Genomic DNA, 27,980 nt, shown 5'->3' with positions numbered 1-27,980 from the left:
CTATGTTATGCTTTCTTCCTTACTTCAATCAAGTGCTTCAAGATAATCTGATCTCTGTATTAAGAGATCCAACGATGTCTCTATGCGGAAGTCACTGCAAATTGGTAAGGTAGACCCAATATCTGTCTGGTAAACAAGAGCCCAACGTTTTCTTATAGAATGGCAAAGTCAGATTCAAATACAACCCCACTTTGCAATGACTTGACTGTTGGTGGTATTAGCAACACGCCAATGTTTTGTGTGTGTGTACTAACATACTATTCCCCAGTACATTGACTATCCTTTGGCCCAATAATGAAATTTCAATGTCTTATACCATTTGTTATACTTAAAAATTTAACCGCCGAAGGTAAGAAAACGGGTTACCCTCTGATTGGACACCGCTAAAAGTAAATAGGGTAAATCCTTAGCTGTACGTGATATTGTTACTTCCGGAAAACCATAATATTGGATCTGTAAGTGGAAATAAAAAATACGTGGTACACTGATTCAAATCAAAACAAACCAGATCGATAAAATACTGAAGGCGAACTAGATAATGGTAATAACATCATACCTAAAATAAATCGGTGCTACGTAAATAAACAACCAAATTGAGAATCTCATATCTAATACTCAGATCTAGTACCATCTTTCTGCTCTCTTCCCATTCTCTTTTCTTGAACACATTACAATTGTTATAAAAATAATTGCAATGGAATCGAAAAATGACAATCAGGACATGAATAGGAATAACAACGATGAAAATGACAAAAGGAATCAATTGCTTTCTCAATTACAAAACGTAAACAATCAAATTAATACCATCGGTAACAATGAGAACTCCAATGACGATAAACAAACCACACCTAATATCGAACCTTCTACCTTAATGGCTTTCAACAGTAACATCCCTCCCCATTCAGTTAACAATGATGATATGAATTTCACTTTGGAATTGAGTGAGAATTTACTCACGGAATGTAGGAAACTTCAAGCAATAAATCAAAAGATAAATAAACAATTGGTTGAGAAAAGTTCACAAAATAAAAAAGTTACTGATCAATTAAAAAAATTAACAAAGGAATTTCAAGATTCTAAGAATGTTACGTGGGAATTAGAACATAATTTTAATACCATGACTCAAGATTTGAAAATAACTAAAACTAGTTTATCTAAGAAGGAATTACAATATCAAACCACATTGAAGAAATTAAATGATTTGAATTCAAAACTGGAAATCGTTAATTTGGAGAGAAAAGGTTTAGAAAATAATTCAAATGATGAGAAGAAGCAATTGAAATTGCAATTAATGACTTTGAAGAAAAATATTAATGATCTAAACGATGAAAATGATCAACTTAATGATAAATTCCAAACATTGAAAACAGAAAAGCAAATAATGGAAAGAAAATTAAATGAAGCTAACCACACAATTCAAGAATTAACATCAAAATCAATAATAGATACCAATGAAATACCAACTCAAACAGATACCCAACCACTTACTTTAGAAAATGTGGAAACATTCACAAAAGAAAACAATTATATTCTTTTACCATCAAAAGAATTTGAACAATTGAAAAATCCAAATTCAAAAACATTAATCGATACACTGGAAAGAGATTATAAAGATTATAAAGTACTGCCTAAAATCGACTATGATAATATTCAAAACCAATTACATAATCCTTCAGAAGAATATTTGACAATCAATTTGATTGAAAAATTTAACAAGAAATCAATTCCAAAGGAGAAATATGATGCATTACTCCACCCAACTCCCTTGTATTTGATTGATCAACTTAAATCGAAAGGTTATATATCAATTCCTAAGGACGAGTACGCTCAACTGATTAGTAAAATCGAATATCCATCACTAGATCACGTAACGGAAATGGCTTCAAAATTAAATAATAAATGTATACCTATTGAAAAATATGAATCATTAACCAACCCTTCGTTTAATGACTTAAGGGAGCATGTTGAGAAACTGGGATATAAAATTTTAGAAGAGTCTGAATATCATAATCTACTCGATCAATCATTACATCCCACTGTCGATAGCATTAAGAAAACAGCATTAAAAGATGAAGAAAAACTAAATCTATTGAAATGGTTATCAGAAGAACAGAAGGAAGAATATATGGTCATACCATCGAAGGAATATAATGAAATCGTTGAACCCTCTGAAGAAACATTGATTGCTAAATGCCAACAACATGAAATAACATGTGTTCCTAATAACAAATTTAAAGAATTGGTTAGTACATTCGACTCACCATCATTAGAGTTCTTAGAAAATAAAGCTAAACAACTGGACCATTCAATTTTACCAACTAAAAGGGTCAATGAATTAATTAATACTTTTGAAGCACCATCTGATGAATTCTTGGAATCAAACATTTCCAAGAAAGGGAAGAAAATTGTTACAAATGATAGATTTAATCAATTATTACGTGCATTTGAAGCTGATGAATCCTATCTGAACGACAAAGCAAAACAATTAGGTAAGACTCTGGTTGCAAAGGACAAGTATGAACAATTATTGAACACATCAATTAATCCATCCCTTGAATTCTTATCGGATAAAGCATCACAGCTGGAAATGACAATGCTTTCCTCAACTGAATACTCGGGTTTGAAAAATATTACTGAGCATCCATCAATAGAATTCCTAACTGAAAAGGCTTCGTCATTAAATTATGAACTTCTTCCTAGGGAAGAATATAACAAATTACAAGTGATCACAGAAGACCCTTCCTTAGACTTCTTATCGGAAAAGGCTAAGGAGAAAAATGCAACTCTACTTCCAACTGACGCATATGTCCAACTGGAAGAAACAATAACTAATCCAATTTTAAGTTTCTTGACTGAAAAGGCGCATGCTAAAGATTGTGTTGTCATTAATAAAAACGAGTACGATGACATAACAAGAAAGGCAATATCACCAACAAAGGAAGAACTTAATCAATATGCTGTAAGGAATGGAGAAATATTAATCCCGAAGGAGCAATACGAATTATTAAATGAAACTTTCTCAAATCCAAATACAGAATTTTTGAAGGAGAAAGCTCAGTCACATAATATGAAATTAATTGACGCTAATGAATTTGAATCTTTACAAAACCAAGGGTCTGATAAGAAATTCATTGAAAAATCTTTAACCGCACTAGGTTTAATGCCAGTGCCAGTCGCAGCTCTTGATTCATTAAAAGCATCAACTTTAGAAAATAGTAATGTATCATCAATCAATAAAAGATTGAACGATCTAAATTATACTGCCACACCCAATGAGGAACTAGCATCTTTAAAGACTCCTATAGTAGAGAAGGCTACTAAGGACGATACATTATCTTTATGTTCAAAGTACTTATTAACGCCAATACCAAATGATGAATATACCAAGTTGCAAAATGATGCAAAACCTGTCATATATAGTGATACGGAATTAAATGAAATGATCAAGGCTCGTGGATACGATGTCCTGTCACAAGATGAAGCCAGTAATTTAAGAGAGCTGGCGGAACATCCTTCATTGCAGTTCTTGGAAGACCATGCTACATCTTTAAATAAGGTAATAATAGATAAACAATTATATGACGAAATGGAAAAACAACTAGAGACTCCAAGTATTGAATATCTAAATGCAAAAGCTAATGTTGTAGGTTATAAGATCATATCAGAATATGATGTGGAAAAACTAACGAATACTGTTGAATCACCATCATTGGAATATCTAACAGATAAAGCTAATAGCTTAGATATGACTTTGATCAATAAAGATGAAAAAAATAATTTACTTGATCAACAAGAAAATCCCACTCTAGATTATCTAGTTTCAAAATGCAACTCTTATAATAAAACCGTCATTGATGAAGCAGAATATACTGACCTTGTGAGAAGATTGCAATATCCTACATTTGAGGAACTTCATGCTTTTGCAACGAAGCAAGAAATGACATTAATACCTACGACAGAATATAGTAAATTGACGGAACAAATTGACAACAGTTCATTACAATATCTAAAGGACTCTTTGATTAAGTTAGACTATGTTCCTCTACCAAAAGAAGAACTAGATCTATTGAAGCAAAAAATAGAAACTCCAACTGAAGAATATTTGATTGAAAAAGCACAAGTATTTAATAAATTACTTGTTGATGATACACAATACGAGAATATGGTCAACTCAATCCAATCACCTTCAAATGAATATTTGGCTGAAAAATCTCGTGAGAAAGATCTAGTATTAGTCAACACTACTGAATATACTGAACTTAGCGATAAGTTGGCACATCCAACCGAGAATGTGTTACGAGAATTAGCTGCAAAACTAGATAAAGTAGTTGTTGATAAGATTAAGTATAACAATATAATTGCGTCTGTCGACTCTCCATCAGCCGACCATTTGGCTAAAAAAGCTAGTGCACTTGATTTAGCCTTAGTGAAACAATCTGAATATAACGAACTAAAGAAAATACAAGAAACACCCTCATTGGATTATATACAAGGAAAACTTACGCCAATGCATAAGCTAATTGTAGATACTACAGAGTATAACAAGCTAAAGCAGTTCGAAACTAACCCACCTATTGAATTTATCCAAAAAAAGATAGCAGAAAACGACAGTATAATAATTAATAAAGCTGACTACGAAAATCTCCAGGATAAAGCTCAAAACCCAACATTAGAAGTTGCTGAAATGTTTGCAAAGAAACATCAGTATGCTCTTTTGAAAAAAGATGAACTGTCGGGCTTTGATAACAATGAACTTTCAATCTCGAATGAGCCACCGGTTATCATTAGTAAAGAAAGATACGATTCTCTGATTAATACAAAAGCATTTATCATATCGAAAGACGATTTGATAGAACTCTGTAAGCCGCTCAATATTGTACCCATGTCAGCAATTGAATACGAAAAACTTACAGCACCTTTAAGTGAACAAGATGTGAACACATACGCGAATGATCATTCCTTGATTCTGCTTCCAGAAGATAAATACAACGAGTTGAATTCAGAAATTGAGTCACCCAACCAGGATATAATTGACAAGACTTTAAACAGAAGAAATATGGTCGCAATTCCTATCACTGAATATGATAACCTCACTTCAGATATTCAAAAATCCCAACTATCAAAAGAAGAACCTTCGAGTCCCTCTCTGGGTAATAGTATATCCGGCCAAGATGAAAAGACAGAATTATCACAGAGTAATATAGTTACTACCGAGGGCTCTTCTGAGATAGAAAACTCAGAATCTAGAGACCACATTTCTCAGGGATTAAGGAAAATGAACCTGTCAATCTTGCCAACAGATAAACATCAGGAATTGGTTAAACGTAACGCTCCAGAAGAACACATGAACTATAACGACTTGGCAGCTGCTGCAAAAGGTATTGGTATGATTTTAGTACCAAGAGATGACAATCTGGAAAGAATCACATCTCAATCTACAGAACAAGGAACGATTTACCGACGCCATGATGATACATCATCGTTTATCAGTTCAAACTCTTCATCAACTGGCACTTCTATTTATTACGATGCAGCTCAATCAAATAGTAGAATCGATCATAGAGACTTATCAAGTTTAATTCACACTAGTACAGTCTCCTCTGCTAGTTCAGGTATGTTTGTTGATGCACTCGATAGTAATATACATGAACAACATGATGCTTTTGACAATGTATCACAAACTTCAACAGTACGTGCACCGGATGATACCAATGATTCATTATTAGATTTGGACAAGTTCAAAGATAGAGCAAAAGAATTAGGTTTCATACTAGTCCCAATAGATGATACAACCCAAGGTAATACCAAAATGCCAAACTTATCGGAAGATTCTGATAATGTCGATATTGAGAGCGATTTTGACGAAAATGAATTATTGGAGAAGGCGAATAAATTTGGTATGAGCTTAATATCTACTGATGACTATAATACATTTAAGGAGTTGCAAAGTTTAAGTACTTCTCCTGAACGACTTGTTAAATTTGTTAACGATTTAGGATACGTTCTTTTGGAAGAGAATGTGTATGCTGCTCTTCAGGCAGATGCAAAATTGAACAAAGAGAAAATAATTGATAATTCTCATTTGTTTGGATTGAAAACTTTGGAAGAAACTGAATATCTTGAATTGGAAAAGAAATTGGAAGATAATAAAGTAACAAAGGAAAATATTTCACAGAAGGCAAGAGAATTAGGATATTTAGCTCTATCTTTACCAGAATATCAAAATATCATGGCCCAAGTAAATCAGGCAAGGAATATACCATTAACAACTCTAGAAGAAAAAGCGAGGGGACACGATTTGGTAGTATTACCACATGCAGAGTATACCGCGTTGTTGGAACCAAGGCAAGCCCCTAGTCTCCCTCTTGATTCTACCACTACTCATCCAGAAACCGCATTGGAAGAACTTCAGAGAAATACAGACAGAATAAATTCAACGATAGTATCGCAGGAAACCCATTCCGATTTGCCATCTTCGAAAGAAATTTGTCCAAAAAATGAGTTGATAAAACAACTGGCCAGCTATGACTTGATTGCCATCACCCAAGAAAGGTTTGAAGAAATTAAGAATGAGCTAGAAAATCCAGCATTTACAAGAGAACAAATCATGGAACAATTAGATAAATTAGATCTGATTGCAGTTAAAAAGGGAGAGGTTCCTACATCACCTGCGGGGGATGAGGACGATAATTTTGACGACACTTTTGATTTTGTTGAGAAAACACAAGACGTCCAAGAAGAGTTAGTACAATTGAAACGAAAGGCCAAGAAATATGGACTACTAAGTGTCCCTGAAAGTTCATTCATAGTAACTTCATATGCCACGGAACCAGATTTGAATAATGTTGTTATTTTACCAGTTTCCTATTATAATAGTTTATTGTCAAAAGAAAATGAGAAACTACACCAAGTTAGTAATGATGCATTGAAGAAAGAAGCAAATAAGAGAGGGTTTGCCATCAATATGCAATGGGATAATAATAGTAATAAGAACAGTTCAACTTTGATGCAGCCGCCAGTTATTGTGTCAGCAGCTTCTACACCGCCAATTAAGCACGTTTCAAAGAGTTCCGTTACATCTGGTGATTCAATTGCTGGGAAGCAACAGGCAGCCTCAGTTGGGGGATCAGTTACATTTTCTGATTTTGATAGCCCCCATTCTGGTAAGAAATCTACAAGATCCCGTAACACATCGATTAGGAGGGATCCAGGATCAGCGAAATCCACCGTTAATCGTTCTCTTTCAGCTGCAGGAAGTCAAACAGGCGCTAGCAAGATCCCACGTATTACTTCAGTGGATGGTGGGATATCACTTGCTACAGTGGCAAATTTGAATGATAAAAGTAGTATTATCCCAGCATTAACTCAGACAGTTGTTGGTGAATACTTATACAAGTACTATCCACGTTTAGGAGCCTTTGGTGGTATCAAATCACGTCATGAGAGGTTCTTTTGGATCCATCCATACAACATGACATTATATTGGTCAGATTCCAATCCTGCCATGCCTAATCCAGGAGAGAGTAAAACCAAATGTGCAGCCATCTTAGGCGTAGAAAGTGTCGAAGATAATAATCCTTTCCCCGCTGGACTTTATCATAAGAGTATCATTGTGAAGACAGGGAATCGTTCAGTTAAATTTACATGTCCTACAAGACAAAGACATAATATTTGGTTTAATTCTTTAAGATATCTATTACAAAGGAGTATGGATGGGATAAATATGGAAGATATTGGTACGGATCCTAACGATATGTTATATTCTGGTAGGATTTTCCCGTTACCTGGTGAAGACCTTAAAAATACTAATAAGAGGTTAAGTCTATCAAGGCGAGCCAAATCATATTCCTCTTTAAGACATGATAAGTATCAATCCGTGGGGAAGCATTTAAGAACACACCGATCGATGATTGAGTCACCCTAAATACCTTTATACACAGACATTTATAAAAATGATAAGAACTCTGCATAAAAAAATAATAATAAAATATTAATTATATTTTGATTATGAATGGTCTATACGAAATAAATAGTTTAATAAATAGAGGGGAGGTAAATAAATAAATAATGTAAAATGATATCTTATATCAGGGCTTGAGATACAAAGCCTGATCATGACAGCAAATAAATAAATAAATAATGGTGCAGCAGGATCTGAAAAAAGGAAGGTTCGTAGACAGAGAACTGTGTATGGTTCTTTTTACCAGGTTATTCTTTGCAATTCTTTGACGCTAGCATGCAAATTCTTTGGTTTATAATAAGAGGTATTTTGTTGCATCGAACTTGATCGGGTCGACTCATCATTCTCATCATTACTACTGTTAGTATTCATATTAGAAACCAATGCACCAGCTTTCACGTAAAGTTGGATATCTCTATCATCACCATGTTTGAAGCAACAACGTTTCCCATAGGGACAATATCCTAATTTTGCCCAATTTACACATGGTTTTGTTCTAAAATTATTCGATCTTTGCTTTAATTTCAATTCATGGAGACCGTGGGCAAATTGACATTTGTTACCGTATTTACAAGTGCCCTTTGTAGTAAAGGACTCACATAGTTCAGTTTTGTACAATTGTTTATTGATTTGTTGTTGTTGCTGTTGATAAGGAGATAATATTTGTGATGATGGAGGGGGAGAAAGTGATACTGTCGTTCTTGATAATGATGAAGACAGTGGTTTTGTAGATTGAGGCAATAAATTCGTCATGTCTATGTCTGAATGCATGGAATCCATGTTGTTTTCCGCATATAACGGTGTGGTCGTTGGTTTTAATAGTTGTTGATTAAAAATAGATGATGATGGCGGTTGAGTAATTGATAATTTTTGTAGATGTTCAGTAGTTGATGACAAATTCGTCGATGTTGTAGATGAAACTGGAACAAAATTTGAATTAATTTCCACTTCTAATTTCTTATCATGGAGAGGTTTGGTATGCTGAAGCGGATGATAAATTGACTCTTGATTATTAGTAGTAAGAAAACTCTTAAATAATGAACTTGACCCTGATGTTTGCAATGGGGCAGGGGATGAAATAGACTCCATCTTAATCATGTTACGGTGATCAACCTGTCGCTGTTGCGGATAATGTAAATGAAAAGAATTACTTTCATTCCCAGTTGCGCTTCTATTATTCTCATTAAGTTGAGCTGAATACGCGTTAATATCTTCTTCATTATCGTTTAATAACGTCTTTGTATAATAGTCTTCAATTTCCTTCAGTTTGGAATCATAACCTTCTTCCATATTAGGGTATGCTGACAAATTGTTATGACTTGTTGTAGTATCGCTTAATACATTATAATTAGGTTGTTGAAAGGTTGATGGTGTTTGCTGGTTACGGCGTTCAAGTTCAGGTTCTTGTACTCTGTTTGTAGATTGTTGTTTTTGATTTGTCGTCAAATAATGGTTATTTATATCAGAATAAAGCATTACTATATGTTTTTTTTTTTGGCTACTGGACTTTGTATTGTTTTTGGAGGAGAAAAAAGGTCCTTCAGGTGTGTATATGTCTGATATTCCTTACAAAACAACTGTGATCTTTTGGCGTTTTATGGTGAGTAAGGAAATGGATGCAATTAGGAATAAATAAGTGTAATAAATAAGTGGATTCTACCTGAAAATAATAGGTAAAACGTGGAAGCGAATAAATAAATAAAAACGTGGAAAGGTGATATGGACGTTTGAGCAATATGGAATTATTAATAAGTGTAACCCAATACAGTGATGAGTTATTTGGTGTCAGAAACAGTAGAAGAAGGAATGAGCTTTTGATACTCAATACTCATCTATGATATCTTCAGATAGCAACAGTATTCTCGAGAATATTTGTTGATGTGCGATAGAAAAGATTAAATTCCAACTGTTATGTGTATAAAAAGCACCTCGAGAAACTTGATAACCTCGTGTGATATGGTAACCATAGTCAACACTTTATTTTTTGACATATTTAGTTACTATTGTTAAAACAACAAGAAAAGAAAAGAAAATTTTGAAAAGACCAGAGAAACCCAGACATCCTAGGGTAAGGTATTTTTGTTAAGGGTTAGTAGTTTTACCCTTAACAAATGCAGTTTTCTACCCTAACATGCAATACGGGTAATACTTTCTTTAAAAAATCACTATTTACGGCAGAAACTGAAAAACTCGAGATCTATAATCTAATTGTTGGCAATGAACCAACAATACAATGCATAAGATCAGTTAAAGCTCGGTAGATAATGTGACGGTTACAGCTAATTCTTTAAACTTTTTTGTATATTGATAAGAAAATTAATTATTCTTCAAAATAGGTTCCAATAGCGGGAACGAATCAAGCAGTTTGTTACATTTGAAACATGGATTACAAAGAAGAACAAACACAAGAATTAGAAGTTCTTGAATCAATCTACCCTGATGAACTCGATATCAAAAAGAGTGATTATCCAAACATTAATTTCGATGTTACGTTAAACTTAGAATTGAGCGATGAACCAATGGCTGCATCATTAAGCAAACAACATTCTATGCTAATTAATTTCATTTTCCCTGAGAATTATCCCGATGAAGCTCCATTGATCAAAATTACACCGCAAGAAATTTCATTGAAAGATGAAGATGATGACGAAGATGACGAAGACGATGATGAAGATGAAATAGAATTTGATGATCATGGGAATAAGATACTGAAAGGGCTACAAAATTTACCAGATATGATAAGTTTCAAAGATTATATACCTGAATTACAATTGAAATTAGAGGAACAAATTGAGAATGATATGTTAATTGGTATGCAAATGTGTTTTGCTTTAATTTCTAGTATTAAAGAGAATTGTGAATCTTGGTATTTCGAACAATTGAGAGAATTAGATAGATTACATGAATTAGAAGTTCAAAAACGTGAAAAAAAAGAACAAGCTAAATTTATTGGGACTAAAGTGACGAAGGAATCATATTTAAGTTGGAGAACTAAATTTAGAAATGAAATGAATTTGGATCAAAGAGACGAGTTAAGAAGACAACAGGCGCATCATGGTAGATTGACAGGAAGACAAATGTTTGAACAAGGTTTAGTTGAAAATGAAAATGAAAATGAAAATGATGAAGAAGGCGATGAAGAACCTGTTGACGAAATTAAAGAAGGTATTCAGAACCTTTAACCTTTATAAAATAAAGTAGAAACAAAAGAAAAAGAATATGTATCTATTTCGTATATATATATTTAATTGCATTCCAAAAATTACTTCAAGTTAATTTTCGCGAGTTTATACGTAATTGTTGATCGGTAGGACGCGATATAATAAAAAATCGTATCATGTAAATATATGTATAATTCGATCTTGTACTATGTTCAAATTATTAAATGTTGTCTTTTAACGTTATCATACTATGAAACAAAAAAATATATATCTCCCTAAATTCCTGATATAAAATCCCAAGTATATATTATGTTTGGTTAAATAGCTTAGGAGTTTAAATGATTCTTTTGAATCCGACCGACTGTTCATATCTAGTATAGTCTTGAATCTCGTCTATCCTGGCAAAAAGAATTTATCATTCTGCTCAAGGTCTTCCGCTTTTGTTTTCTTATATCAAAGATTTAGAGTAAGAAAATAAATCTTCGAATGCATCCTTTTGACCATTATTTTTGTTCGTGGTATTAGAGGAAGATGTAATTGTTGTATTTTGTTTTGAAGTGGTACTATTAGAACTACTTCCAAAATCCAATAAGTCATCTAAATTACTACTAGTATTTGTAGAAGCCGTTGTTCCTACGGGTTTATTTATAGCAGGAGAAGGACTTGCATCACTTTGGAAATCACCAAATTCGTCATCTTCATCTTCATCTCCAGCTTCAGCTTTATCTTTAACAATAGTATCTGTTTTATTTGAAGGACTAGCTGGTTCCAAATCATCAAAATCTAACAAGTCAGGAACTGGATTAGTCTTCTTTGCTGCAGTACTATGTCTTGCAGTTTGTTGTTTGTGTTGTTGTTCTGAATTCTTTATTCTTTGCCTTAAAATTTCTCTTCTTTGTTTTCTTTGTTCTTCACGAGCTGACAATTGACGTTGAGGAGGTCTTTGACCAATGTTAGCTTCAGACTCCAAATCGAATTCGAAATCTTTACCTGTTTCATGTTCTTCATCATAATCACCATCATCACCAAATGCATTTTGATCCATATCGTTAGCATTATAAGAAGTCCCTGATGGAGCAGAAATATTTGCAGCTTGAGAAATAACTGCATTTGATTGCTGTCGAATTTTCATAGCATTTTTCTTATTCTTCAATCGTTCTTGTTTCAAAAATGAAGGATCTTCCAAATATTGCAAAATATCTTCACCTTTCTTTCTAATCCCACGTTCATGAATTTCCATCTTCCCATCATTAGAAAACCCAACTTTATACATAGGAATCTCTCTAGTCAATATATGTTTATGAGTATCCAAGCACCTTACAACTTGATTCAGTTCATCCCCATCATCGACATTCAACATTAAATACTCAACAACAGTCAAACATTTCAATACAACTCTCCATTCAGCACCATAATTCACATATTCCTTTCTAGCTCTTTCATAGAAATTTTTAGGTTTAACAGCGATATGATCCACTAATCTTTTCAAAGTATATTCAACCATCAGATACAATGGTACTTGATATCTATTTCTTAAAACTTTTTGTAAATGTTTAGGAGTGGGACCCCACGCGTCAGTGTTGGTGGCTCTTCTTATATCAACTTGGTATGGTTCATATTGGACTATGACGTTTTGTGCAAATCTGGCCGCGTTACGGATATCGTGGATACCTAGATTTTGAATCTTTTTTGATAATGAATCCATGGGTTCTTGTGTTTTGTTCAGGTACTTGATAATTAAGTATATAGGTGTAGCTTATTTTAATGATTGGTATATAGAACGATGAGCAAGTTTATGTTGCGTTTGATTGATATACTGATGAGGAATTAAAAAAAAAAATTATGAATGTGGTTAGTTGTCCTTTAGATATTTCCTCTTTGCCTCTCTTTGTTTCTTTCCTTTCTTCCTTTAACGGATGTGTAGTGAATAGTCAATCGACTGAGAAAAAAGAAAAAAAAATAAGATGGCTCCAATCACGTGCTTGTTTTGAATGTTGGAGAGATAGAAAATGGATATTTCAGGGACTTTCCCTTTTGGGACGAAGGAAGGTGTAAGGGGAACGGGAACGGGCGGGGTCATAGTAATTTAGGTTAATGTATATAAACCCTGAATTATTTGATAAATAGGAAAGCCCTGTCTGAAAGTTGAAGTTGGGCGGCTATTTTAACCGTTTATTTCTATAATATAAAATCTCCGACAAAATATTCTAATACATCTTGTAAGTAAAGATACCATTTATGCTAAGTATTAAAAACTTAACTTATCGCCATTGTCCTTTATAGTAACAAAAAGGGTTTCCAGGACACGAGTTGCCACTCTTGAATCCAAATAAAGGAAGAACAACATCTACACCTGTTTATTGTACAGAAATGATGTTCCTACCGCTAACGGCGACGTGATTCCATCGGTACTTCTATATCCCAAATGATACAAGATAAGATGAATGCCATGGACTACAATTTGTCTCCTGAAAGGAAGGAAATTCGTAAAAAGTTTACTGTAATAGCCTTTAACATACCTCTATTGGCATTTTTCTCATAAGCATCATGCAGTGAGGCCACCTCTTGTAAGGGAAGTTAGCCTATTTGTTTTTCTTTTCGCTGGAGGATCCGTAGCCATCTTCTGTCCAAATACGTAATCCGTAGAAAGTACGAAATATTTTCTGGAATACTGGGCATAATATTCGAAAGAAATATGACCCTGAATGCAGAAAGTTTTACGTGTGAACGGCATAGTGCATATGTTATGACTTATATAAATTGAACATGTAGTTAAAAACAGCCTATCATCTAGGTTAGATAAGTGCTTTGTATGGCAAGAAACCTTGTGATTGAAAGAAGTATCTTCAAGTTGAACACGATGATTCTAATCACTCTCGTATCGAACTTCGTTCACTTCGAGATGGTATTTATTGATTAAAGTTAGCTTAATTTCTCTATACACACAAGGATAAAATTTGTGCATAACATTACGAAATACCTGGATAGGCTGGTGGTTAATTGGATGCTTGATTGACGACTGTCAATATCCGGCTTTTATTATAGATTACATGACTTCGTTGACTTATAGATAAGATCATCCAGAATATCGTTGTTTTCTTGAATAATAAAACAATAAGGTTTGGGTAGGTGGTACATGATATGTGTATCTTGAAGTTGAAAATACTTTTACCAGCTTCCCAAAACACTGTTGTTTAGTTAACTATGTAGTCGAGAGTGGAATAGGGACGAATCAGATGGGTCTCACTCGCTGTATTGGTTTTATCGGAAAGTGGTTTCATGGACGAATGCTTTGTAGTTTTCAATACAGTTGTCACAACAGTTGCTGTACGAAAAAAATTAACCTAGAAGCGTGGGATTCGCAGAAGCAAGATGCGAATTCTCTTCCACTTTCCTCTTTAAACTTTACGTCACAAAGGTATCATGTACATTCCATCTCTTGATGAACCGTTGTCGTTTAACACCTTCTACCGCCGAGTAAAGTTTTGTAGCAAGAGTATTGCAAGTACGCAGGTGGGACAAGTGTTGGACCACCCTTTGGACCGGGGGTAACATAAAAAAAATTAAGCCCTTTGCCATACAACAGGGTGCTAAATTGCTTCTGGGCTAAAGAAAGTTCTTTATGTTAATATTTCTCAGGGCTAGATAATTATTCAAATAAATGCATATATGTTATATATATATATTTGAAATTGAAAAATATCATTTAACTTTAAACTATGTAGAAACTATAAAGCAGAGGGAGTATCAGGGAGATTTCTTTCCCCTAAGACGGTAAAACTATTGGCTAGTTCATCGAAGTTCATTTACCACCCAGAAAGATCTTCCCAATTACGTGATGCTAGACTATGAAGGAGGGTGGAAGTCAAAGAGCAGGCTATGACTGTAAACGATCTGATTTGCTGATATAATTCCTACATATAGCTAACGACTTTTCAACGTAGAGAACGTATGGATATGTAGCATTAAGCAAACTAGAGTAATTTCAAGGCGTTACGGGATGTTGACATTTGAAACCTGAAAGAGAGGGCTTGTCCGGCCAAGTCAATGAAGGACGGGTCTCCTAAAATCTGTTTTTGGTAGAAATCAAACAAATAAAAGAAAGGGCAAAATATGTTTCCGGTGTTCGCCCATATTTTCCGGTTACCCCCGGTCCAACGGGTGGTCTAAAACTTGTCCCACTTGGGTACGTACAGCGCGGAATTAACATAAGATGCAGACCTAAACCGGAAAGGGACAAGATGATTTGCACAGTAAGGAACTTTAAACCGTAATAAACTTAGATGAGTTAACGTGTTTTGTTTCGAAACTTCCATCAGTTCTGGAACTCTCAACTACGGTCTAAAAAGTCTATGTCCCTGATTATATAGAGAATGAACCAAACTTTAAGTTAGATATGTATTCGTGCGGAGATTGGCTTGGAATGTTGATAATAGGCCTGATCGGGCAAGGGCCATTTTTCATGAGGAAAATTTGGGGCAAAAAGCATTCAAGCGGGTCCATATTATTTTGGCATATTTTGGGGCAAGAAAATTTTTATATGGTCAAGTAGTTCAAATGCAGAGGTTACTCATGTCAAATTACAATCTGGTTTCGGGTAACACATAATTTACACACTTACGTAATCCTTACTTTAGGGCAAGGATGTGGCAAGTTACGCAAAATTTCCTTGCGCCATGCCCATGGGGAAGGGCAAGACCAAAAAATTCTTAACTATGGGGGAAACTTTTCAAAGTTGCCTGACCAGGCCTAGTTGGTAAACAAAATACCTGCGCAGGAAGAAAATGACACGTATATATATGTACTGTACGGTGTAAATATGAATACATAATATGAAAACCTAGATTTAGGTTGATATGAGGAGTTTCCCGCACCTAACAAATAAACATAGAGGAGAGGAAAATAAGAAACTGTTTTTTTTCACCCCTCACTAGAGAGGCTTACCCCAATCCCGCTTGAAATAATAGCCGCTTATGGATCTTTCGTTATATTAGTAAATGGTATATGGTTATATAGTCTATAGAGATATATGCTCAGTATTTCTTATTCTGTTTGACCATTTTTTTTTGCTTTAAAAAGCAAGAACGGTGTCCAACCCCATGTTGCGGTTGATGATACTTTAATATAATCTACTCAACCATCAATGATCTTACTAAGCTACATGGAAAAAAAGAGACAATGTCATTGTTACTTCTTATTAAAAACATGTCAATGATTTAGATGATACATTTGCATTCTGTCTACCAAGTAAGAAGGTTATTTTTTTTAGTTATATATGACAAAACAAAATCCTGCTTCTCAGGCGGCTGTTATTATTAAATATGGCAGTAGTAATTCTGATATACTTATATTTTACTCTTTTTTCATTTCTATTTGGGCCAACAGTGGAAGATCATTCTATGATCTGGACATGGCGCCCGAAGGCACCAAGCTCTTTAAACAATCGTTATATGATGGTATGTTGATTTCATTCGTAATGAAATCATCTTCCTTACAATTTTTTGTAAAAGCGTTAAAAGTATTCTCAATTGTTTCAACTGTTGCAACAACATTTATTATATTATTTCTTTATTTATTCCCCTTGTACTGTTCAGTTTAAGACACCTTTCGCTCTAATTAGTAGTCATTTCGGAAAAATATCCTGATTATTTTTTATCCCAACCCTAGGTCCGCCCCTAATGCCTTTCTCCTCACCCCTGTCCCAATCCGAACTGGAAACCCAAATCTGGCCTTTTTCCGACTCCGAATATCTTTTTATGCAGCCCACCCCTGTGCATCTAACCGCTGTCATGCATATCTGACTTGAAAAGTTTCCATTTATATATTAAGTAATTTTTTTTTTTGTAAAGCACCACTTTTTTCTCAACTTGAATCTCAAATTAAATGGTTCACTTTCTTCTTCTTGTTTTTTGAGTTTTTCTCATCATTGATCAAATCAAGCAGAAAAAATAAAATGAGTTCATCAGACACTTTAGCATCGCTGGCGATGGAAAAGTTACCTAATAAACCCAAACAAATATTACGAAAATTCCAGAAAAGAAATGTATTCATTAAATTGATAGTATTCATTTTATTGATCATAACTATATTAATAACGGTAAGATCTGATACTTCTCAAAACGTAGTCACTACATATTTCTCTTCAAATGGATACTTCATACCTAGTAAGAATGATTTAGTTAACGTTGATATTTCGAAAAAATTAAAATCTCAGAAACTGAATAAATCTCCATTGAGTGAAAAGGTATTGAATCAATATTATGAGAAATATAAAATTAAAGCAATTGTACCGAATATTGATTTAGAGAAAGTTGGGAAGAAATATAAAGATAATAATGGGAAGAATAAGTTACATAATGATCAACCTTCGTTAACTTATGAAAAATTACCATGTAGTGAGTTTGAATATGAAGGTACTATTGAATATTCTAAAGATGTCATTGAATTGAAAGATGATCTGATTGATATGAGACGTAAAATTTTGAAAGACGGTGGATTCATGTCGAAATTAATTACAGTTAATGAGGAGAAAAATTGGTCAGATGAAGAGATTGTTGAAAAAAGTTGGAAAAGGTTTGGTGAATCTCCTGTTTGGTTAGAATCGGAACAATGTTATATTTCATTTACTAGAGTCTTATATTCCAGGATTCATCAGAAGACATTTCCATATTTATCATTGATTAAAGCACAAGCGTTTGATAAAGATTGGAATGAAATTATTGGTAAAAAAATCCCGTTTAATGACGTCAGTATACCTGAAGATGTAGAAAGGGAATTGGAAAGTTTATCCGAGCAATTCCAAGAGAATGTTTGTGATAAAATTAAAGATTCATCAGCACACGAACAATGTCTTGTTAAGCATAATAAGTCATTATTAGAACAACAAAGGAGGAAGGAGAAAATTTTATCAAGATATTTCCAAACTTATCCTAAAGTTTTTGAAATTCCATTCAAACCTGAACGTGATTATGGTAATGGTGCAGAAGATCCACATGTAATTTTAAAGAAAACTGATAAAGGTGAAGAACCTGTTGTTATTTATAATTTGTTTGATCATAACGATAAGAAACGGAAAATGTATGCATTGCTGCCTCAAAAGAAAGTTGATCCAATTATTGAATTCAAGATTAATGGTCGAGAGGCTAAAGATACTGAAAAGAATTGGACGCCATTTTTCAACAATGATGAAGGAGAGAGTGAATTTTCTAATGGATCCATTCATTTCATTTATAGTTTTAAACCATTAGAAATTCTTAGATGTTCTCTTACTGATGGGTTATGTGATGTTGTTTATGAGAAGAAATTTTTGGATTTAGATAAAGAAGATGATTTTAGTTCTGTTCATGGTGGTTCACAATTTGTTCCCTTACCTAATGTTTTACCTAAAGTGAAAGATCAAAATATATGGGTTGGATTTGCCAAAATGCATTTACAGAATTCAGGATGTAATCCTCATTATTATAGGCCGATGTTAATGTTAATGATTGAAAATAAAGGTATTTATCATCTTGAAATGACAGTTCCAATTTTTGATTTTAATTTTGATGTTCCCTCATGGGATATGCAAGGGACATATTGTGATAGGAATAATATTTTAGCACCGCATAGTATTGCTTATTGGGAAGTGGTAAGTCAAGATCCCGAGACTAAAGAGTATGAAGATTATATGGCATTGACGTTAAGTGAATCTGATGCAGTATCAAAAGTTATTGTATTAAAAGGGATATTAAATTATGTTATTGGTATGTATGAAGACAAGAATGTCAAAGAAACTTTTGTGCTGTAGACGCTAGGTCGCCACTTATTTTAAAGAAAAGTTTGAAATGTATCGTTGATGCTGCAGTGTGGCATAGTAAGGATTATAATAAGAAGCATCCAAAACCCAAATAGTCGTTCCGGAAACTCAAATATATAAAAAGTAATAATAGTAATAATAATATACCCAATTGTATGCGTACTTCATAATCTTATAAAATAACCCAGTGTAAATTAATATATAACATTATTTTTTCTGTACTATGTGAGTTAATATTATGTAGCCCGGGTCAACCCCTTCAAATGAACCAAGGTGGCAAATATATAATTGGACATTGTAATAAGATAGAAGATAGATAGGCTCTCTTGAATACGCAGAATACATGACGACAAGAACATATAATGGTTCAACATATGCACTATTGAATAATCGCTAAGTAATCGAAGAACACTCAAGATCACACTGATAATTCTCAGCTAAACGGAAAGAAATAGAGGGCCCCCTGGCTCTAGTACTAAATCAGTAAATATATGTACTATGTAACGTTCAATTGTATCCCAGTGCCACGAAAAAAAAACTTTGATGGTGGGTTCACGTTAATTGCAAGGGTTAATAATTTTTATTTTCTCTATTTCTTCGAGGTACAAGGTACAAATGAGTATCAAAATATTCTACTCTAATACAATTGGTATAGTTAGACGCATATGACCTGAACGTATGTACATACGCAGATACTTCACCTTGATTATAATCTAATGAACTTCATGATAAGTACGTGAAATTGTAACAAGATAATAAGTCGCCACAGATTTGAAGTTTCCCCTCCCCTCTTATTATATATATTAGCTTGTCGAGATGACAAATAAGATAGCACGCGTATGATCATAAGAGTTTTCTGTGATATAGACTTTATATATATATATATATATATATATATATATATATAGTATATNTAGTATGTATATGAAATTATAGTATTATGTCATGAATCAACAGACTTATAATTCACCAGACTTGGCGATGACTAATCTAGCCTTAGTAGCACCAGATGGGGAACCCATAGTTTCAATCTTCTTAACGATATCGTAACCGTCAATGACTTCACCGAATACAACATGCTTACCGTCTAACCATGGGCATGGAACAGTAGTAATGAAGAATTGAGATCCGTTAGTGTTTGGACCAGCGTTAGCCATGGACAAAAGACCAGGTCTTTCATGTCTCTTGACGAAGTTTTCATCAGGGAACTTACCACCGTAGATACTCTTACCACCAGTACCGTTACCTGCAGTGAAATCACCACCTTGTAACATGAAGTCTGGGATGACTCTGTGGAATGGAGAACCAGCGTAACCGAAACCCTTTTCACCGGTACATAGAGCTCTGAAATTTTCAGCGGTCTTTGGGACAACGTCGTTGTATAGTTGGAAAGTGATACGACCTAAGGCTTGGCCATCAGCTTCGACATCGAAAAACACTTTAGACATTGTTTATTGGATTTGATTGGATTGTATTGAGTATTTATAGTGGATCAATTAAAGTGAGAAACTTACGAAAGAAAGGAAGAGAAAGCGAATTGGGGAATTGTATTAATATTAAATAAATAGTGCACTTAAAATAGGAATAGGGAATGGGAATTTTTCCTAGATACGTATGTCCTGTCTGTCTGTCTGTCTGCCTGTCTCTCTGTTCAAGGGGAGAGTACCATTAAATTAGTTTGAAAATGGGAAATCTGGCCACCCACGAAGTGAGCAAACAGCGCAAGGGAATGCCCACCAAGCGGCCGAGCGAGCGAGCGAGCCACCGACGGAGAGACTTTGGAAGAAAGAACCTTTTGGAACCTTTTCCCTGGCTAGCTGGGCGTTTTTTCCATTGGGTGGGGCTGCTACTGTTACTGCTGCGGCCGCTTCTTGGTTGGGGGAGGGTGGCGTAGGGTTAGACGGGCATTTCCCTGGAGGGGGATTTAGGGTAAGATGCTTTAGGGCACATTGGGGCTTTTGCCAATTCTCACCGAAAATTTTTCAGGAAGACAGGAAAGTGAAAGAAAAATTTGGAGAAGAAGCTAAGCTCATCTCGAATAATACAATACATGCCTACGAAATGAATTAGATTATATGTGACATTTTGCATTTCATGTATAAGGATTTATAAGGCCACCATATCATTGAAGTCAACATCCTCAGATCCTCCGCCATCAACAGAATACCATACATACACGCACACATACATACATATAATGTTCAAAGGAAATAGAAGAGGTAATTTCAATACTGCAACACCATTAAACACTCCTATCGTCATACATACCACAGATCAACCCAAACATGTCAGCAAAGAAGAAGTGTTAAGTTTCTTAAACAATTTCATCACAGAAAAGGAATCACTCATACAAAACAATGCCCTACCATTAGGTGATGCCGCTGTCACAACCACCAGTACTGATGGAATCGCGTCAGGTGATGCTATGATTAGCATTGATACTACTTTGTCCAGTTCTTTATCTCAATTGAAAAGATTACAAAGGGATTTCAAAGGTTTACCCCCTTCTAACCTAATAGAAAACACTACTACGCCTTCTCTTCAGGAAGAATCAACAACAACAACAACAACAAAGCATACATCCGTTACTAAAAGTGCTACTGGCGGTACCAAAAAGACATTCGGTGATGACGATGAAGAAAGTGATAAAGTTGACGATGAAGAAAGTGATAAAGTTGACGATGAAGAATAATTGAGGCGGATTTCCAGACAATAGCTTTCTTCGCTTTTGTACTATACATATACATATATAAGACAAGTCAACACTACTCCAAAAGATAAGCATATCATATATACAATACTATAATACTATGGGAGGCCATATTTAATCTAACCTGTCAATTCTATTCTATGTGATCCTACGGATTTGAATTTCTTCCGGCACCTTGTAATAAAAGGCAATCAATATAGTACGTGTGTGACAACAAAAGAGAGAAAGACTATTTATTTCCCAGACAGACAAAAAAATGATCAATAATTGACACCTCGTCAGTACTTTCCAAATTTGACTCCAGACCTCCTAACCATGTGATTAATGTCATATACCGTACACCACACTATATATATATAAAAGGCTGCTGCCTTCTCTCGGCTCCGTTGACGGAATAAAATCCAAAACAAAAAAAATTTGACTCATTTTTTTCCGGAAAAAAGTAACTTAAACCACAGTTTTTCGAAAAAGTGAAAAATTTACATATAATACATACATATACGTATGTAACTAAGTAAATACATAAATATATCAACATTTTCTCGATGAGTATTTGCCAAAAGGACAGAGTGACAGATCTCAAGATACATATAGGTTAGATTTTATTCCATCTAATTTTTAATAAAAAGGAACTCCAATCTATAAACCACACGTAAAAAATGGCTCAAAAGAAAATCGCTGGTGTCCTAGGTGCCACAGGTTCCGTAGGTCAACGTTTCATCCTATTATTAGCAGACCATCCAAACTTCGAATTGAAGGTCCTTGGTGCCTCTCCAAGATCAGCAGGGAAAAAATATATCGATGCTGTCAACTGGAAACAAACTGATTTATTGCCAACCATGGCTGAAGATATCATCGTCACTGAATGTAAATCTGAATTCTTTAAAGATTGTGATATCGTCTTCTCTGGATTAGATGCAGATTACGCTGGTGCCATTGAAAAAGAATTCGTTGAAGCTGGTATCGCTGTCGTTTCTAACGCTAAAAACTATAGAAGAGAACAAGACGTTCCATTGTTAGTTCCTATCGTTAATCCAGAGCATTTAGATATTGTTGCCAACAAATTGGAAAAGGCTAAAGCTTCTGGAGAAAAGAGACCAGGGTTCATCGTTTGTATTTCAAATTGTTCCACTGCCGGGTTGGTGGCTCCTTTGAAACCTTTAGTAGAAAAATTCGGTCCTATTGACGCTTTGACTACTACCACTTTACAAGCCATTTCTGGTGCTGGGTTCTCTCCAGGTGTTCCAGGTATTGATATCTTAGATAATATTATTCCTTATATTGGTGGTGAAGAAGATAAAATGGAATGGGAAACGAAGAAAATTTTGGGTACCATGGCTGAAGATAAGAGTCATGTTAAATTGTTGACTCCAGAAGAAATTAAAGTATCTGCTCAATGTAATAGAGTTGCTGTCTCTGATGGTCATACTGAATGTATCTCCTTGAGATTTAAGAATCAACCAGCTCCCTCACTGGATCAAGTTAAACAATGTTTAAGAGATTATGTTTGTGATGCTTACAAATTAGGTTGTCATTCTGCACCAAAGCAAACCATTCATGTTCTGGAACAAAATGATAGACCACAACCAAGATTGGACAGAAATAGAGACGCTGGTTACGGTGTTTCTGTCGGTAGAATTAGAGAAGATCCAGTCCTTGATTTCAAGATGGTTGTCTTGTCTCATAACACCATCATCGGTGCTGCTGGTGCAGGTGTCTTAATCGCTGAAATCTTATTGGCAAGAAACTTGATCTAAGCAAGTTTTGACCCCCTCCCCTCTACTAAAAAGAAACAAACCAAAACCTTAATGATTAAACAACAACAATAAAAAGTCAAATGAATCTATATATTAATACCAAACGTTTAAATAAATACTCTCTTGTATTTGACGAAAACTTTATAAAAAATTTGTATACATATTTATAGAACCCAGATTTAATGAACAATCTTCTATTTTATTAATTATTATTCTTCAAAAAAGCAAAGCAGCTTGTATAAACTCATCGAGGCCATTATATACGTAGGTTATACGTCGTGAAACGTTCTTCTAACTTGTTCATCTTGTCGATTTCCTGCTCTTCATGTACTTCTAAAACTTCGGCAAGTTCACCTTTGAAATGAAAAATCAGAACATGGACATTTGAAATTTTGAAACGACAGCTCTACAAAGATAGAAGCATAAAAACAGTTCAACTTGGCTTTCACCAGTACATCTGAAGTCAATCAAGCTATTCGTCCCGTAGTCAGTGAGGCCGTATTGAGCAACGACGGATACATTTTTGGAACCTATGAGCTCATTTGGATCAGGGGCACCGTCTTCCAATTTCAACTTTTTTGTTAATCCTAATAATAATGAAGTAAATAATTACAAAAACTTAGCCGCTAAACCTGATCCAACTATAACAAATAAGAAACAAAATCGGTCAAATTTCAAAAGCAATGGGACGAAACCTACCTTCAAGAAATCGTTCAAACAAAAAAATGCTCCAATAATAACAAACAAGTCTCTCAATGACAATAATAATAATAATAATCCTCCCACGGTAACTCATAAGAAGTTTCTAATGAATCAAAGTTCAAAAGAACAAGATTTTATAGTAGGAAGTCTATTACCTAACCCTGAAACATTTGGGTTCAAGCGTAGTCATCAACAAAAAAGGAAACCTCGAGAACTCCCAAGGTTCCTAATTACTCAACAACCAGATTTGAAACCAAGACCATTCATTCAAGATCCATGGGATAGGGAAAATCAAAAGAAAATGTCTCAATTAGAAGAATCCATAGATGACGTGACTGAATTATATGAAACGTTGAAGAAAATGCGTGAAACAGAACGAAAAATAATGGAAGATAAAGGGTTAGTGGATAAAGCTGATTTTGCTAAAGATTTAAATGATGCAATTGTTTTCCAAGGGTCTTGTGAAGATATGTGTCCCATTTTCGAAAGATCAAGAAGAACAGTAGAACGTGCATTATTTTCTTATGAAAAGGATTATCCAACTGCAAAGAAGGCGTCGAAGACAAAGGCTTTGAAAGTTTTCGCTAGACCTGCGGCAGCGGCGGCTCCACCTCTACCTTCAGATGTGAGGCCTCCCCATGTACTGGTGAAAAGTTTAGATTATATCGTAGATAATTTGCTGACATCATTACCTGAAAGTGAAAGTTTCTTATGGGATAGAATGAGATCAATACGACAAGATTTCACATACCAAAATTATTGCGGTCCTGAAGCTGTGGATTGTAACGAAAGAATCGTTCGTATTCATTTATTGATATTACATGTTATGACAAAATCTACAGTAGAGTTTTCTTTACAACAAGAACTAGAACAACTTCATAAATCATTAATTACTTTGTCAGAAATATATGACGATGTAAGAAATAGTGGCGGTACTTGTCCCAATGAAGCAGAATTTAGAGCTTATACATTGCTAAGTAAAGTTAGAGATCCGCAGTATGATAAAAATATCCAAGAATTACCAGATCATATTTTCCAAGATGACCTCGTTCAATTGGCCATTTGTTTTAGAAGAATAATATCGAATTCCAACTTCATTGAAAGAGGCTATATCAGGACCGAGAATTGTTTAAATCTATACGCTAGATTTTTTCAACTAATGAAATCTGATAAAGTTCCTGTCTTGATGAATTCATTTTTACAAATGTACTTGACTGAAGTGCGTTTTTATGCTATGAAAGCAATCTCCCCATGTCTGAATAAAAGACATAAACCAATTCCAACCTCATATTTTCTAGAACTTCTGGTATTCAATGATGAAAAGGAATTACTAGAATTTTGCGATTACTATTCCATAAATGTCGTTGATAATGGACTTGACTTAAGATCGTTAACACATCATTCACATAAAATCCCTGAAAAGAAACCATTGAAGCAAAGCTACTTAGACTGTGTTGAGAAAAAGCTTAATAGAGTAACATATTCTCAGTTAATAAATTCTGGAAAACCAAATATTGATAATATTCCCCAAATCACATCAGCCTTCATAACACCAATTGTAGCCAATGAGGCGCCCACTACTTCTAAAGCAGTACCTACACAATTGCCACCTAAAGAGAACTTTTTCCTAACATCTTCTCAACCATTCCAAAAATCAGATAGCTTATCAACGCTGAGAAAAGATGAATTCTTAATATCAGCCGTTCCATCTACTAATCTTCAATCATCCACTTTGGGAAATATAAATTTAGAAAGTCCACCGAGTTTCAATTTAGATACAGGTACTACTAGTAAACCAATAATAACAACCGAAACAAACAATATGTCAAGGGCTCCTGCCCTGAATGTTGTGCCATTAGGAAATGAACCTAGAATTGTGCCGTTAAAAGAAGAGGATGAAGAAAAGATTTATAAACAAAACCAACAACAAAAACAAGAAGAAAAGGCAAAGTTATTAAAACAAAGAGCACTAGAAAAGGAAATGAAGCAAAAGGAAATCAAAGAACAGGCATGTAAAGCATTAACAAGCGAAATAGTTCAAAATGTTGTACATAACTTAGTCGGTACTGTAGTACAAAAATGCATTAATGAAACAAATAAGAAAAAGGCTATTGTTGATAACATTTCAGAAGATCTCTATCATGCATTTCTCCATGAAAGACTTTTCCTGATTTATTTAGATTCTAAAGCAGAAACTTACAGAGAGCAGAGATTGAAAAGTACAAGTTTTGCGAAATGGAACGAGGTATTAAAGAAGAAAATAAAAGAGGAACAAGCGGTAGAAAAAAAGAAAAAGGAACTCACCTTAGTGGGCAAACAATTAGGTGTTCCTATATTTAAAAGAGCAAAACATATCATTAACACTCCCTCCACGAGAATAAATTCTTCCTTTTTAAGGTCACCTAGTATAGCAGGAAACATTACATTTTCTCCAGTGGTAAACGAAACAAATAAATTTTCAAATAGACAGCAGAAAAATGAGGATCTGTGGAAGACACTTAATTTAAGGGATATATTCCTTTCTCACTTGGTTAAAAATTTACCGGACAATAAAAAAGCTAAACTAGATACGATTTTGTATGCCACTGACTGGTCATCAGTCCCAAATTCTTGGTTGTTGAGTAAATTTGGTATGAAAGATCCTGGTTCTGAAGTAACCCTACAAGACGGGAACGCTACCCTAACTTTCAAGAGTATGAATAACGCAAATACATGTTCGCATTTGAAGGACATACATTTGTTGGTATTTAATACAGGAGTAACAAATTCAGAAATCTTTGACTTAGAGATGAAATTGAAGCAAGATGGTGAAAATTTAAGTAAACTGTTGGCTATGTTATCACGGAATAATAATATTTCTTTCAATATATTATTTTTATATTGGGAATCTGCGGAAACACCTTTAGCGGATGACTTAATATCCAAATATCTTAAACTGGATCGTATTAAGAAGATTTACGGGAATAACATTGAAGAATCAGTCCTAGTTCGTGTTACAGATAATGCACCATGTAAAATGTTAGAAAGGGGACTGGTTTTTTGCTCACAAAATTTCAAATATAAGCTCACTGAAATAGGTAAACGTACTAAAATGTTAAAAAATAACCGATCTTTAATTGGTACGAATAGTAAGGTTGCAACTGAAAAAATGAGATCAATGTTAAAATTGGAACGCAATAAGCAAATCGAGATAGAGAATAAAAGCAAAGGTACGTATAATCATTTAAAGGGTCATATATTGGCATCACCAAAAGTACAAAAAAGAAAATTGTCCATTTTATCCTCCGAAGTTAAGCATCCAAAATTTAGGACACCATCTGCTAACTTGACTTTCAATTCATCCTCGCCACCTTTACCGTCACATTTGGCGGTTAAATTTAGGAAAAGAGGCGGACGTATCAGTAATTCTACTGGGCTTTTACCACCAAGTACCCCAAGTTATAGTACCAACTTCCCCCATACTTCTAGTAACGACCAGCATACCCCGATCACAAGAATGATCACTGAACATAAGGCTGTTTCTTCGATATCTTCTAGATTTACAGGTGTACCTGAACCGAACATGTTCCAAACACCAATTAATTCAATTGCAACTCCAAATAATCTGGCACCCCCATCAAAAGGCGAAAATAGCCCATTGCCAGAGAACCTTCAAGAATTAAAGTCTTTAATTGAAACAGTGAAGAAAAAAATCAATGGACAATAATTCTACCAAAAAAAAGACATATGATAATCTAAAGAATCCCATATTAAACATTTAAATAAATATATATATATATATTTTAACTATAATATAATGCAATAATGATTATTACTGGAGCGCTATGTATAAATATACTCCATTCTTTAGTATAAATTGTACTATTGACCGAAATAAATTAAGTTTATGGAAATT

General features: G+C 34.3%; 9 protein-coding genes across 9 annotated transcripts; 6 read left to right on the top strand and 3 right to left on the bottom strand.

Moving 5' to 3' along the window:
- Positions 1-694: 694 nt before the first annotated feature.
- NUM1 (Num1p) lies at positions 695-7,924 on the top strand (the record flags this gene model as incomplete). The annotated part of the gene is made up of 1 exon (XM_003672183.1): positions 695-7,924. One exon carries the CDS (start codon positions 695-697, stop codon positions 7,922-7,924), a length of 7,230 nt encoding a protein of 2,409 aa, XP_003672231.1.
- Positions 7,925-8,200: 276 nt separating this feature from the next.
- On the bottom strand, positions 8,201-9,436 carry CTH1 (putative mRNA-binding protein CTH1; the record flags this gene model as incomplete). The annotated part of the gene is made up of 1 exon (XM_003672182.1): positions 8,201-9,436. The coding sequence occupies one exon, from the start codon at positions 9,434-9,436 to the stop codon at positions 8,201-8,203; it is 1,236 nt and encodes a 411-aa protein (XP_003672230.1).
- A 905-nt stretch (positions 9,437-10,341) lies between these two features.
- Positions 10,342-11,142, top strand: GIR2 (Gir2p; the record flags this gene model as incomplete). The annotated part of the gene is made up of 1 exon (XM_003672181.1): positions 10,342-11,142. One exon carries the CDS (start codon positions 10,342-10,344, stop codon positions 11,140-11,142), a length of 801 nt encoding a protein of 266 aa, XP_003672229.1.
- A 427-nt stretch (positions 11,143-11,569) lies between these two features.
- ENT5 (Ent5p) lies at positions 11,570-12,826 on the bottom strand (the record flags this gene model as incomplete). Its single annotated transcript, XM_003672180.1, has 1 exon — positions 11,570-12,826. One exon carries the CDS (start codon positions 12,824-12,826, stop codon positions 11,570-11,572), a length of 1,257 nt encoding a protein of 418 aa, XP_003672228.1.
- A 4,248-nt stretch (positions 12,827-17,074) lies between these two features.
- NDAI0J00920 (uncharacterized protein) lies at positions 17,075-18,907 on the top strand (the record flags this gene model as incomplete). The annotated part of the gene is made up of 1 exon (XM_003672179.1): positions 17,075-18,907. The coding sequence occupies one exon, from the start codon at positions 17,075-17,077 to the stop codon at positions 18,905-18,907; it is 1,833 nt and encodes a 610-aa protein (XP_003672227.1).
- A 968-nt stretch (positions 18,908-19,875) lies between these two features.
- On the bottom strand, positions 19,876-20,364 carry CPR1 (peptidylprolyl isomerase CPR1; the record flags this gene model as incomplete). The annotated part of the gene is made up of 1 exon (XM_003672178.1): positions 19,876-20,364. One exon carries the CDS (start codon positions 20,362-20,364, stop codon positions 19,876-19,878), a length of 489 nt encoding a protein of 162 aa, XP_003672226.1.
- A 749-nt stretch (positions 20,365-21,113) lies between these two features.
- Positions 21,114-21,608, top strand: RPA14 (DNA-directed RNA polymerase I subunit RPA14; the record flags this gene model as incomplete). Its single annotated transcript, XM_003672177.1, has 1 exon — positions 21,114-21,608. The coding sequence occupies one exon, from the start codon at positions 21,114-21,116 to the stop codon at positions 21,606-21,608; it is 495 nt and encodes a 164-aa protein (XP_003672225.1).
- A 677-nt stretch (positions 21,609-22,285) lies between these two features.
- Positions 22,286-23,383, top strand: HOM2 (aspartate-semialdehyde dehydrogenase; the record flags this gene model as incomplete). The annotated part of the gene is made up of 1 exon (XM_003672176.1): positions 22,286-23,383. One exon carries the CDS (start codon positions 22,286-22,288, stop codon positions 23,381-23,383), a length of 1,098 nt encoding a protein of 365 aa, XP_003672224.1.
- A 532-nt stretch (positions 23,384-23,915) lies between these two features.
- SAC3 (Sac3p) lies at positions 23,916-27,791 on the top strand (the record flags this gene model as incomplete). The annotated part of the gene is made up of 1 exon (XM_003672175.1): positions 23,916-27,791. The coding sequence occupies one exon, from the start codon at positions 23,916-23,918 to the stop codon at positions 27,789-27,791; it is 3,876 nt and encodes a 1,291-aa protein (XP_003672223.1).
- Positions 27,792-27,980: the final 189 nt, after the last annotated feature.

The sequence above is a fragment of the Naumovozyma dairenensis genome, chromosome 10 (genome assembly GCF_000227115.2).
Source record: "Naumovozyma dairenensis CBS 421 chromosome 10, complete genome".
In the NCBI taxonomy this organism is placed as follows: Eukaryota; Fungi; Ascomycota; class Saccharomycetes; order Saccharomycetales; family Saccharomycetaceae; genus Naumovozyma; species Naumovozyma dairenensis.
The sequence above is the reverse complement of the archived record's forward strand: the minus strand, read 5'-3'. Positions and strand labels throughout refer to the sequence as shown.